Source organism: Oncorhynchus gorbuscha, linkage group LG08, assembly GCF_021184085.1.
Source record: "Oncorhynchus gorbuscha isolate QuinsamMale2020 ecotype Even-year linkage group LG08, OgorEven_v1.0, whole genome shotgun sequence".
Taxonomy (NCBI): Eukaryota; Metazoa; Chordata; class Actinopteri; order Salmoniformes; family Salmonidae; genus Oncorhynchus; species Oncorhynchus gorbuscha.
The window spans coordinates 6,409,811-6,424,006 of record NC_060180.1 but is presented as its reverse complement, the minus strand read 5'-3'; the positions used below and the strand labels follow the sequence as shown (position 1 = coordinate 6,424,006).

The 14,196-nt window shown below is 43.0% G+C and overlaps 1 protein-coding gene across 5 annotated transcripts in view; it reads left to right on the top strand.

The window, feature by feature from the left end:
• Positions 1 to 14,196, top strand: part of LOC124040719 (potassium voltage-gated channel subfamily H member 1-like) — a 91,436-nt gene that overhangs the window by 50,233 nt on the left and 27,007 nt on the right. For all 5 annotated transcript variants that reach the window (XM_046357803.1, XM_046357801.1, XM_046357802.1 and 2 more), the window contains one exon: positions 3,562 to 3,758. In XM_046357803.1, the coding sequence (XP_046213759.1) occupies positions 3,562 to 3,758 (197 nt within the window). The remainder of the gene's footprint in view (positions 1 to 3,561; positions 3,759 to 14,196) is intronic.

Sequence of the window (14,196 nt, the reverse complement as noted above, 5' to 3'; positions counted from 1 at the left end):
TTTGTTTTAGGCTGTAAGACATGAAAGCCTTGCTTTTTTATTCAATCCAATCTGATTATGCTGACAAACTCATCAACTCCAAACCCATCGCAAATGATATGTTAGATTTGTTAGTTCCAAAATTTGAATTTACATTGTTAGGACTGACTACCAGCAACCGACAAACTATAAGTAAGTAAGGAGCCTTGGCTTGTGTGAGCCAGAACAGCCCATAGGAGCAGGATCTCCTGTTTCTGTAGCGTGAGGCAGCTTGATGTACAACTACCCCCCCTGGACAGGACGCTGGTCTACCGCTGGGCCCTACCCCCAATCTATCTCCTTAATGCTGAGTGCCAAGCAGAGACGCATCAGGTCCCATTTTTTACTATCTTTAGTATAACTCTGCCAGGAATAGAGCTCCCAATCTTCCGATCTCAGGGCAAACACTCTAGCCACAAGGCCACTGAGTTAGTTCAAACTACTATCATACTGTTTTGTATGGGGCCATACACACACCCAGGTACGCTCTGTAATTCAATGTTGGCCGTGTATTTGATGGTTGGTTTCCGCGTATTTGATGGATGTTGGCCGTGTATTTGACGGTTGGTTTCCGCGTATTTGATGGATGTTGGCCGTGTATTTGATGGTTGTTGGCCGTGTATCTGATGGTTGTTGGCCGTGTATTTGATGGTTGTTGGCCGTGTATTTGATGGTTGTTGGCTGTGTATTTGATGGTCGTTGGCCGTGTATTTGATGGTCGTTGGCCGTGTATTTGATGGTCGTTGGCCGTGTATTTGATGGTCGTTGGCCGTGTATTTGATGGTCGTTGGCCGTGTATTTGATGGTCGTTGGCCGTGTATTTGATGGTCGTTGGCCGTGTATTTGATGGTTGTTGGCCGTGTATTTGATGGTCGTTGGCCGTGTATTTGATGGTCGTTGGCCGTGTATTTGATGGTTGTTGGCCGTGTATTTGATGGTCGTTGGCCGTGTATTTGATGGTCGTTGGCCGTGTATTTGATGGTCGTTGGCCGTGTATTTGATGGTCGTTGGCCGTGTATTTGATGGTTGTTGGCCGTGTATTTGATGGTTGTTGGCCGTGTATTTGATGGTTGTTGGCCGTGTATCTGATGGATGTTGGTCGTGTATTTGATGGATGTTGGCCGTTGTTGGGCGTGTATCTGATGGATGTTGGTCGTGTATTTGATGGTCGTTGGCCGTGTATTTGATGGTTGTTGGCCGTGTATTTGATGGTCGTTGGCCGTGTATTTGATGGTCGTTGGCCGTGTATTTGATGGTCGTTGGCCGTGTATTTGATGGTCGTTGGCCGTGTATTTGATGGTTGTTGGCCGTGTATTTGATGGTTGTTGGCCGTGTATTTGATGGTTGTTGGCCGTGTATCTGATGGATGTTGGTCGTGTATTTGATGGATGTTGGCCGTTGTTGGGCGTGTATCTGATGGATGTTGGTCGTGTATTTGATGGATGTTGGCCGTTGTTGGGCGTGTATCTGATGGATGTTGGCCGTTGTTGGTTGTGTATTTGATGGATGTTGGCCGTTGTTGGCCGTGTATTTGATGGATGTTGGCCGTGTATTTGATGGATGTTGCCAGCTTTTCAACAACGTACCGTAAAGCTGAGGCAGATGTCCGCTTTAATTAGGAAGAGACTGATATAAACAGATGGCGTGTATTTGATGGATGTTGGCCGTGTATTTGATGGATGTTGGCCGTGTATTTGATGGATGTTGGCCGTTGTTGGCCGTGTATTTGATGGTTTGTTGGCCGTGTATTTGATGGATGTTGGTCGTGTTTTTGATGGATGTTGGTCGTGTTTTTGATGGATGTTGGCAGCTTTTCAATAACTGTACCGTAAAGTTGCTTTCTTGAGGAAACATTTACTTACTATGACAGTGATATGTGGTTGTCTCACTTAGCTATCCTATGATGAATGCACTAACTGTAAGTCGCTCTGGATAAGAGTGTCTGCTAAATTACTAATGTAAATGTCAGCTTTAATTACAAAGAGACTGATATAAACAGCTCTCATTTCTGGATGCATACACTGTGTGTGTGTGTGTGGGGGGGTGTGTGTGTGTGTGTGTGGGTGTGGGTGTGGGTGTGGGAGGGAGGGAGGGAGGGAGGGAGGGAGGGATTAGTAGTCTAGATGAGTAGATCAACTAAAATCTAGCAGGTTGGTGTTCTGTGTTGTGCTGTGTTGTGTTGTGTTGGTCTGAGCGGTACTGTGCTGAGCGTTACTGTGCTACGTTGTTACTTTGTGCTGTGCTAGTCAGAGCTTCTCTGGAGAGTAGGAGATGATCCTGACTTAAATCATAATAATAATTCTATCACCATAGATTATCTGCTATACCATAATGACTGTTTTTCAGTCAATTAACTTCTATTGGGATTTCTTTGCAGTGTGGTGATTAGCAAAGTGACTGATGGGAGAGATTTCCTGTTTCTTTTCCCAAATGAATATAGAATATTTTTATGTGTTTGATTACGAGAAGACGTGTGTGTGTGTGTGTGTGTGTGTGCGCGCCAGAACTAGGTTCAAATACATGTGTATTTGGGTATTTTGTTATTTAAATACTTTTTTGTGTATTGGTGAGTTTTTCCAAATACATTCCAAAATTCAACTACTTGTTTTTTTTTTAAATAAAGGTTATCTGAATACTTGTTTTCAAATGTATCGTTGAAAAGTAATTGAAATACCTGAAATAGTATTTGAACCAAGGTCTGGTACGTGTGGATGTGTAATTGAATGCATGTCTTGTGCAATTGCATGAAATCTTGTGAGTTCCAAGTAGGAAAACATCATTAGGTAATATAATGAATAATCTTGTTATATTTTGCAATGACAGCATCAAACATTTTCCCATTCACTTTCAATCATTCAACAAAGATATCAAAGCCGTTTTGAATATTGTAGTTTAATAATTTCAATTATTGTCAGTTCATAGACAGCTGTACTGTTAGGTATTGTTGTGAAATGTCTTCTCTTTTTAATAAGCTCATCCATTTTAAATGCAATTTTACAGAATCACAAATAGGATCCTCTCAGAAGCCAGACCCAACGATCAGAACAAATGTATATAGTGTCTGTGAATGATTTGTCAATTCACTAAACATTGATATGATTCACATCAACAAGTTTTATATTTCAGCCAGTAAGATGAATGGGTTCAAACAGGCTTTCGTTGCTGTGACTGACAGGGTTTGAGCCAAAACACTTTGTTATCCTGCTGAGCCAAAGCCTAGGCATTAACTATGGGAGCAAACGTTCGTCTTCACATCTCCGGCATAGTCACTGGGATAAACTATTATTGTTATGTCTCAGAAGTAAATGGGTAAATACTCAGTTGTAAACCGGGCATTTTAGCTGCTCTCTGCAGGTAAAAAAAATATATTGGAAATCTTTCTAAAGTATTAAAAAAAGTAATTCATAAGTAAATCTCAGATGGAAAATCTGTTACATTTAAGAAGTAATATCTTAGTCGTTCTCTCTCTCTCTCTCTCTCTCTCTCTCTCTCTCTCTCTCTCTCTCTCTCTCTCTCTCTCTCTCTCTCTATCTCTCTCTGCAGGTAAGGGGGACGTGTTTGGGGATGTGTTCTGGAAGGAGGTGACCCTAGCCCAGGCGTGTGCCAACGTGCGTGCCCTGACCTACTGTGACCTCCACGTCATCAAACGAGACGCCCTGCAGAAGGTTCTGGAGTTCTACACGGCCTTTTCTAACCACTTCTCACGGAACCTGCTGCTCACCTACAACCTGCGGAAGAGGGTCAGTAACTTATTGGACCATCCACTTATCTTCTAGCCTCATAGAACCAGCCTAATAGCTGTTCACCAGACTCGTTCATCTAAGTGATCAGGCTGGTTCACCAGGCCACTCTTCTTCCTCCCTGCCTATCAAACTCAACTTCTTTTCTCATATCTGTAGTTATTTTATCTTCCTTGTCTCCTATGCCTGTCTTTCATGTCTCTCTCTCTCTCTCTCTCTCTCTCTCTCTCTCTCTCTCTCTCTCTCTCTCTCTCTCTCTCTCTCTCTCTCTCTCTCTCTCTCTCTCTCTCTCTCTCTCTCTCTCTCTCTCTCTCTCTCTCTCTCTCTCTCTCTCTCTCTCTCTCTCTCTCATGTGTGTGTATATATATATTTCTCTCTGTTCTCCCTACTCATCATCCGCACATGGCATCTAAGGCCAGGATTGAAATCAGATCAGCGGTAACCCACAGTGACCGACAAACACATAGCCTATCATTGCTTTTGTTTAGGATGTGTCAGAGGTTTCAATGCATTAGAGTGGTCAAATCCAGAAGAGGCTCCTCCTATCGCAAACATTGCCATAGTCGCATTAGTAGAAATCCCTGTTAAATGCAGCTATGTTACAAGTTTGAACACTGGAATGTATGCTTTAATCTACACCTCGATTAGGCTGATATAAATCTGTATTATTTTTGTTTAAAGGGAACTTTCACAATCTCCAGCACCACCTCAACATCAACATGTGAAAATGGCGCATTTTTATGTTTCGTACTAAAAAAAGATACCGGAAGATAAGTGTTTCCAATGACATCATCGGTGTGCGTTGTGTGATTTTCAACCAATTATGAGTTGGCATTGCCTGCTAATTGTCTACTAATTGGTTGAGGATGTCATTGGAAACATTTATCTTCCTCTATCTTTTTTATTACAAAACATAGAAACATGCCATTTTCACATATGTTGATGGGGTGGTGCTGGAGATGAATGTGCATTTTTAAATTTCCCTTTAAATATTTTCAATTTGACTGTCATTATTTCTATATAGCCTACACGTTCTTGTTCTGAACTTCTAACGTGGGTGAGATAGAGTGCATTCAGAAAGTTTTCAGACCCCTTGACTTTTTCCACATTTTGTTACGTTACAGCCTAATTCTAAAATGGATTAAATGAAAAGTTTCCCAATCATCAATCTACACATAATACCCCATATTGACAAAGCAAGAAATGTTTGCAAATTTGTAAAATAAAAAAATAAAAACAGAAATATCACATTTACAGAAGTATTCAGACCCTTTACTCAGTACTTTGTTGAAGCACCTTTGGCAGCGATTACTGCCTTGAGTCTCTTGGGTATGACGCAACAAGCTTGGCACACCTGTATTTGAGGAGTTTCTCCCATTCTTCTCTGCAGATCCTCTCAAGCTCTGTCAGGTTGGATGGGGAGCGACGCTGAAAAGCTATTTTCAGGTATTTTCAGAGAAAATCCGGTTCAAGTCCAGGCTCTGGCTGAGCCACTCAAGGACATTGAGACTTGTCCCGAAGCCACTCCTGCATTGTCTTGGCTGTGTGCTTAGGGTTGTTGTCCTGTTGGAAGGTGAACCTTCACCCCAGTCTGAAGTCCTGAGTGCTCTGGAGCAGGTTTTCATAAAGAATCTCTCTGTACTTTTTTAAAATTTACTTTTATTTCACCTTTATTTAACCAGGTAGGCTAGTTGAGAACAAGTTCTCATTTGCAACTGCGACCTGGCCAAAATAAAGCATAGCAGTGTGAACAGACAACACAGAGTTACACATGGAGTAAACAATTAACAAGTCAATAATACAGTAGAAAAAAGGAGAGTCTATATACATTGTGTGCAAAAGGCATGAGGAGGTAGCCGAATAATTACAATTTTGCAGATTAACACTGGAGTGATAAATGATCAGATGGTCATGTACAGGTAGAGATATTGGTGTGCAAAAGAGCAGAAAATAAAATTAAATAAAAACAGTATGGGGATGAGGTAGGTAAAAATGGGTGGGCTATTTATCGATAGACTATGTACAGCGGCAGCGATCGGTTAGCTGCTCAGATAGCAGAAGTTTGAAGTTGGTGAGGGAGATAAAAGTCTCCAACTTGAGGTGTTGGCTTTAGTGATGATCAGTGAGATACACCTGCTGGAGCGCGTGTTACGGGTGGGTGTTGCCTTCGTAACCAGTAAACTGAGATAAGGCGGCGCTTTACCTAGCATGGACTTTTAGATGACCTGGAGCCAGTGGGTCTGGCGACGAATATGTAACGAGGGCCAGCCGACTAGAGCATACAGGTCGCAGTGGTGGGTGGTATAAGGTGCTTTAGTGACAAAACGGATGGCACTGTGATAAACTGCATCCAGTTTGCTGAGTAGAGTGTTGGAAGCAATTTTGTAGATGACATCGCCGAAGTCGAGGATCGGTAGGATAGTCAGTTTTACAAGGGTAAGTTTGGCGGCGTGAGTGAAGGAGGCTTTGTTGCGGAATAGAAAGCCGACTCTTAATTTGATTTTCGATTGGAGATGTTTGATATGAGTCTGGAAGGAGAGTTTACAGTCTAGCCAGACACCTAGGTACTTATAGATGTCCACATATTCAAGGTCGGAACCATCCAGGGTGGTGATGCTGACCAGGCGTGCGGGTGCAGGCAGCGAACGGTTGAAAAGCATGCATTTGGTTTTACTAGCGTTTAAGAGCAGTTGGAGGCCACGGAAGGAGTGTTGTATGGCATTGAAGCTTGTTTGGAGGTTAGATAGCACAGTGTCCAAGGACGGGCCGGAAGTATATAGAATGGTTTCGTCTGCGTAGAGGTGAATCAGGGAATCGCCTGTAGCAAGAGCAACATCATTGATATATACAGAGAAAAGAGTCGGCCTGAGAATTGAACCCTGTGGCACCCCCATAGAGACTGCTAGAGGACCGGACAGCATGCCCTCCGATTTGACACACTGAACTCTGTCTGCAAAGTAATTGGTGAACCAGACACGGCAGTCATCCGAAAAACCGAGGCTGTTGAGTCTGCCGATAAGAATATGGTGATTGGTTCTCAGACGATATGAAAGAGAGGTTGATCAGGCTGGTAATAGGGGTTGCGACAATGGCGGCGGATAGTTTCAGAAATAGAGGGTCCAGATTGTCAAGCCCAGCTGATTTGTACGGGTCCAGGTTTTGCAGCTCTTTCAGAACATCTGCTATCTGGATTTGGGTAAAGGAGAACCTGGAGAGGCTTGGGCGAGGAGCTGCGGGGGGGGGCGGAGCTGTTGGCCGATGTTGGAGTAGCCAGGCGGAAGGCATGGCCAGCCATTGAGAAATGCTTGTTGAAGTTTTCGATAATCATGGGTTTATCGTGGTGACCGTGTTACCTAGCCTCAGTGCAGTGGGCAGCTGGGAGGAGGTGCTCTTGTTCTCCATGGACTTCACAGTGTCCCAGAACTTTTTGGAGTTGGAGCTACAGGATACAAACTTCTGCCTGAAGAAGCTGGCCTTAGCTTTCCTGACTGACTGTGTGTATTGGTTCCTGACTTCCCTGAACAGTTGCATATCGTGGGGACTATTCGATGCTATTGCAGTCCGCCACAGGATGTTTTTATGCTGGTCGAGGGCAGTCAGGTCTGGAGTGAACCAAGGGCTATATCGGTTCTTAGTTCTGCATTTTTTGAACGGAGCATGCTTAACTAAAATGGTGAGGAAGTTACATTTAAAGAATGACCAGGCATCCTCAACTGACGGGATGAGGTCAATGTCCTTCCAGGATAACCGGGCCAGGTCGATTAGAAAGGCCTGCTCACAGAAGTGTTTTAGGGAGCGTTTGACTGTGATGAGGGGTGGTCGTTTGACTGCGGCTCCCTAGCGGATACAGGCAATGAGGCAGTGATCGCTGAGCTCCTGGTTGAAGACAGCGAAGGTGTATTTGGAGGGCCAGTTGGTCAGGATGACATCCATGAGGGTGCCCTTGTTTACAGATTTAGGGTTGTACCTGGTGGGTTCCTTGATGATTTGTGTGAGATTGAGGGCATCTCGCTTAGATTGTAGGACTGCCGGGGTGTTAAGCATATCCCAGTTTAGGTCACCTAACAGAACAAACTCTGAAGCTAGATGGGGGGCGATCAATTCACAAATGGTGTCCAGGGCACAGCTGGGAGATGAGGGGGGTCGGTTGCAGGCGGCAACAGTGAGAGACTTATTTCTGGAGAGAGTAATTTTTAAAATTAGTAGTTCAAACTGTTTGGCTATGGACCTGGAAAGTATGACATTACTTTGCAGGCTATCTCTGCAGCTCCTCCCCCTTTGGCGGTTCTATCTTGACGGAAAATGTTATAGTTGGGTATGGAAATCTCCAAATTTTTGGTGGCCTTCCTGAGCCAGGATTCAGACACGGCAAGGACATCAGGGTTAGCAGAGTGTGCTAAAGCAGTGAGTAAAACTGACTAGTCTCCCAGTCCCTGCCACTGAAAATGATGCTGTCACCACCATGCTTCACCAGGTTTCCTCCAGAATAATGCTTGGCATTCAGGCCAAAGAGTTCAATCTTGGTTTCATCAGACCTGAGAATCTTGTTTCTCATTGTCTGAGATTCCTTTATGTCTTTTGGCAAACTCCAAGCGGGCTGTTATGTGCCTACTGAGGAGTGGCTCCGACTGGCCACTCTACCACAAAGATGTGATTGGTGGAGTACTGCGGAGACGGTTGTCCTTCTTTAAGGTTCTCCCAACTCCATAGAGGAACTCTGTCAGTGTGGCCATGGGGTTCTTGGTCACCTCCCTTTCTCCCCTGATTGCTCAGTTTTGCCGGGCGGCCAGCTCTAGGAAGAGTCTTGGTGGTTCCAAATAGAGGTCGGCCGATTAATCGGAATGGCCGATTAATTAGGGCCGATTTCAAGTTTTTATAACAATCGGAAATTTGTATTTTTGGGCGCAGATTTGTTTTATTATTATTATTTTTTATACCTTTATTTAACTAGGCAAGTCAGTTAAGAACACATTCTTATTTTCAATGACGGCCTAGGAACAGTGGGTTAATTGCCTCATTCAGGGGCAGAACGACCGATTTTCACCTTGTAAGCTCAACGCAATAACGACCTGCCTCTCTCGTTGCACTCCACAAGGAGACTGCCTGTTACGCGAGGTAAGTTGCAAGGTAAGTTGCTAGCTATCATTAAACTTATCTTATAAAAACAATCAATCATAATCACTAGTTAAATGGTTGATGATATTACTAGATATTATCTAGCTTGTCCTGCGTTGCATATAATCTCACTGACTCATCTAAGTATCTGACTGAGCGGTGGTAGGCAGAAGCAGGCACGTAAACATTCATTCAAACAGCACTTTTGTTATTTTTGTCAGCAGCTGTTTATGCATTGAGCTGTTTATGACTTCAAGCCTATCAACTCCCGAGATGAGGCTGGTGTAACCAAAGTGAAATGGCTAGCTAGTTAGCGCGCGCTAATAGCGTATCAAACATCACTCGCTCTGAGCCTTCTAGTAGGTGTTCCCCTTACTCTGCATGGGTAATGCTGCTTCGATGGTGGCTGTTGTCGTTATGTTGCTGGTTCGAGCCCAGGGAGGAGCGAGGAGAGGGACGGAAGCTATACTGTTACACTGGGAATACTAAAGTGCCTATAAAAACATCCAATAGTCAAAGGTTAATGAAATACAAATGGTATAGAGGGAAATGGTCCTATAATTCCTATAATAACTACAACCTAAAACTTCTTACCTGGGAATATTGAAGACTCATGTTAAAAGGAATCACCAGCTTTCATATGTTCTCATGTTCTGAGTAAGGAACTGAAACGTTAGCTTTCTTACATAGCACATATTGCGCTTTTAGTTTCTTCTCCAACACTTTGTTTTTGCATTATTTAAACCAAATTGAACATGTTTCATTATTTACTTGAGGCTAAATGGATTTTATTGATGTATTATATTAAGTTCAATTAAGGGTTCATTCAGTATTGTTCTAATTGTCATTATTACAAATTAATAAATAAAAATCTGCCGATTAATCAGTATCGGCCTTTTTGGTCCTCCAATAATCGTCATCGGTATCAGCATTGAAAAATGATAATCAGTCAACCTCTAGTTCCAAACGTCTTCCATTTAAGAATGATGGAGTCCGCTGTGTTCTTGGGGACCTTCAATGCTGCAGAAATGGTTTGGTACCCTTCCCCAGATCTGTGCCTCGACAGATTCCTGTCTCAGAGCTCTACGGACAATTCCTTCGACTTCATGGCTTGGTTTTTGCTCTGACATGCACTGTCAACTGTGGGACCTTATATAGACAGGTGTGTACCTTTTCAAATCATGTCCAATCAATTGAATTTATCACAGGTGGACTCCAATCAAGTTGTAGAAACATCTCAAGGATGATCAATGGAAACAGGATGCACCTGAGCTCAATTTAGATTCTCATAGCAAAGGGTCTGAATACTTTTGTAAATATGGTATTTCTGTTTTTTATTTTTAATACATTTGCAAAAACAATCTAAACCTGTTTTTGCTTTGTCATTAAGGGGTATTGTGTGTAGATTGATGAGGATTTTTCTTTTTTACATTTAAACCATTTTAGAATAAGGCTGGTATGTAACAAAATGTGGAAAAAGTCAAGGGGTCTTAATACTTTCAGAATGCACTAAGGATAGGTGTGGTTTCGTGATAAGGGCCACTTGGTGTCTTTCATATATATCTCTTATTTTGATTTTATTTATAATTTAATATTTTGTTCTTGTCTATAATGTTTTGTACTTTGTCATGTACTTGTATGTTTTATGTGGAATCCAGGGAGAGTAACTTCTGCGTGTGCAGTAGCTGATGGGGATCCTTATAAACTAAATCGTAAGAGCAGCCGCCCTCTAAGTTAACAGCTCCTACGTAGTTACACCGTAGACACCAACTAAACAAATGCAATATATGCTATGCTATGTTTTTCAGGCTAACCCGAGTAACCACTGATCTAATGAATCCTGACCTAAGCTTCTAATCTAATCAATATCATCTCATTGTAACAATCAGAGAAAAGTCAATAGCAGATTACTGGTATTTTGAAGTCCATATCACTTTTATATTAGCAGTATCAGCATAAACTATTTGATTTTCAGTTATAGACTAAATTCATGCCGATCACCTTCTAGATGATTTTTCTTTGGAATAAATGAATCATTAAGGGGTGATTCTGAGATCTTAGATGATAGATTGTATGATGGTGGATCAGATCAGATGAGATCAGATGTACAAAGCTTACTTATGATGGTATTGTGACAGGATGTACCAGGGCTGCAGCAGAGGTGTGTCTGTCTGTGTCCTACTCTGCACTGTGATGTGTGATCTTCTCTCTGAGCATGATGTGAGAGCTTTGATATTTGGTATTTTATTAAGATCCCCCATTAGCTGTTGCGATAGCAGCAGCTACTCTTCCTGGGGTCCAACACAAAACATGAAACATGATGTAATACAAGGACATTAATAGACAAGAACAGCTCAAGGACAGAACTACGTACATTTTAAACGCCTACCTACAGTATCAATGCATAGAGTATCTATGTCCAATAGGGGAGAGGTGTTGTGCCGTGAGATGTTGATTATCTGTTTTTTGAAACCAGGTTTGCTGTTCATTTGAACAATATGAGATGGAACAGAGTTCCATGCAATCATGGCTCTATATAATACTGTGTTTTCTTGAATTTGTTCTGGATTTGGGTACTGAAAAGACCCCTGGTGGCATGTCTGGTGCAGTGTGTGTAAGTGCTGTGTGTAAGCGACTATGCAAACTATTTTGATTTTTCAACACATTTAATGTTTCTTATAAAAATAAGTGATGCAGTCAGTCTCTCCTCAACTCATATCCAAGATAAACTGGCATACATAGTATTTATATTAGCCATTTAATGTTTCTTATAAAAATAAGTGATGCAGTCAGTCTCTCCTCAACTCATATCCAAGATAAACTGGCATACATAGTATTTATATTAGCCCTCTGATTACAGTGAAGAGCAAGATGCGCCACTCTATTCTGGGCCAGCTGCAGCTTTAACTAGGTACTTTGCAGCACTTGACCATATGACTGGAAAATAATCAAGATAAAGATAAGATCAAACTAGAGCCTGCAGGATTTTCTTTGTGGAGTGTGGTGTCAAAAAAGCAGAGCATCTTCACAACCACTGAATCAATATGTTTTGACCATGACAGTTAAAAATCCAATGAAACACAAAGTAATTACGTCTCCTCAAGTTGCTCAACAGCTGTTGTTACTTTGTGAACTGAGCACAGGCTCACCACTTATCCACAGCTGTGTGCTGTACTGTGGGATAGATAGCTTACTCATCGCTGCAAAACGCTGGCTATCAAGGCGCTCTTGGACCTCAGCCTGGCATGGCTCAATCAATACACCAATGACTGATTTAGGGGAGCGGGAGAGAGGGAAAGGGAGGAAGGGAGAAAGTAAAAGGTTGTAAGAACCATTTGGATCGTTGAAAATGAGTGCATATTATTTATAAATATTCTCATTTTAAAATTTTCACTACTACATTTCTAGATGATAATGTTAATGATAATGATACATGCCTGTGATTAAACCTTTGTTCATGTAAGACTTAAATGTTGCAAATTCAATCAAAAAGCCAAAAATACATGTTTACGATAAGGTATGGTGAAAAGGTATGGTGAAAACAATGTTAACTCAACACAGTTCTGCCTGATGAGCTGGATAGATGCTTGAACTACAGTACCAGTCAAAAGTTTGGACACATCTACTCATTCAAGGGTTTTCTTTATTTTTTACTATTTTCTACATAGTAGAATAATAGTCTAGACATTACAATTATGAAATAACACATATAGAATAATGTAGTAACCCCAAAAATGTTAAATAAATCAAAATATATTTATATTATTTAAAGTAGCCACCCTTTGCCTTGATGACACTCTTGGCATTCTCTCAACCAGCTTCATTAGGTAGCTGGAATGCTCTTTCAACAGTCTTGTGGGAAATCCTTCATATGCTGAGCACTTGTTGGTTGTTTTTCCATCACTCTGTGGTCTAACTCATCCCAAACCATCTCAGTTGGGTTGAGGTCTGGTGATTGTGGAGGCTAGGTCATCTGATGCAGAAGGAACTGGATCTCGCTGTGGTTCCCTGACACATGTAGGTTGATGGGGTGGTAATTGTGGGTGACCCGGCCTATAGAGTTCCCGTCCAGTGCTCTAACATCCATGGGAATAGAGAAGGGCTGAGTGGGGATATCCATAGCGGAAGCCAGGCTACGTCCATAAAGCTCTCAACAGCCCCAGAGTCGATGAGTATCCGGAGAGATTTCGATTGGTTCCCCCACAGCACCATGGCATGAAAAGGGATGCGAGTAAAGGGAGAGGAAAGTTCTCTGTATGACCCACCAGAGTACTCGCTCCTACCGGTGGTCTTTTAGTGGACAGGTGGTGAGGAAATTACCCGTAGTCCCGCAATACAGGCAACTCTTAGTGTCAAGCCTGTCTAGCCGTTCAGCTGGAGACAGCCTAGCTCTGCCTAGTTGCATAGGCTTGGGAAGAGTTGAATCGTCAGTCTTCGGAGACTCTCGTGGAAACTCGGGTAGCCTCGTGTTCTCTTGACAATGGAGCCGTTGGCGACTTCCGGGATGCCTCGGAGGCGATGTGGAATCCTTGGACGGGCAAGTGAAGTCGAATCTCCTCTCCTTCCTTCGTTCTCGTAGTCGCCCATCGATTCGAATGGTCAAGGCGATGAGCAAGTTGTGATCTGTCGGTAGTCCCTGGGCTGAAAACTTGTCCTTTACTTCCTCCGATACTCCGTGCAGAAACATGTTGATTGCTTCTGGGTTCCAGGCACTCTCAGCTGCCAACGTGCGAAAATCCACTGCGTAGTCTGCCACACTACAGTGGTCTTGACGTAGCTGGAGCAGCTTACGAGCAGCCTCTCTACCGGACAACGGAGAATCAAACACCTTCCGAACTTCCTCCACAAACTCCTCCAGACTGAGGCAGATGGCGGATTGCTGCTCCCACACCGCCTGACATCATCGTTAGGATGTACGCTATCCTCGAAAGGTTCAAGCGGAACGAAGAAGGCTGCAGCACAAAAATGAGGGAGCACTGGGAGAGAAGCCCGGCAGGATCTGGAATCTCCAGCATAGCGCTTCGGAGGAGGTAAGCGGGGTTCTCGGGACACTGGGGTAGGCTGGGAGATTATGGGCGTGATCCGCTGCCCAGTGGGGAATCTGCGGAATTTCTCCAGCAAAGTATTGAATGCCTGGTCATGTCATTCTGCCAGGGTATGGAGTCCCTCCATAAGACCTTGAAGTACCTCCTCGTGTCTTCCAATGGTGTCTCTTTGCAGGGAGACAGTATTGTGGAGCTGGTGTGAGTCTGAGTCTGCTGGGTCAGTCATGGCCAGTTTGTTCTATCGGGTTTCAGTTATGACCCAGATGCAGACAGTGTCA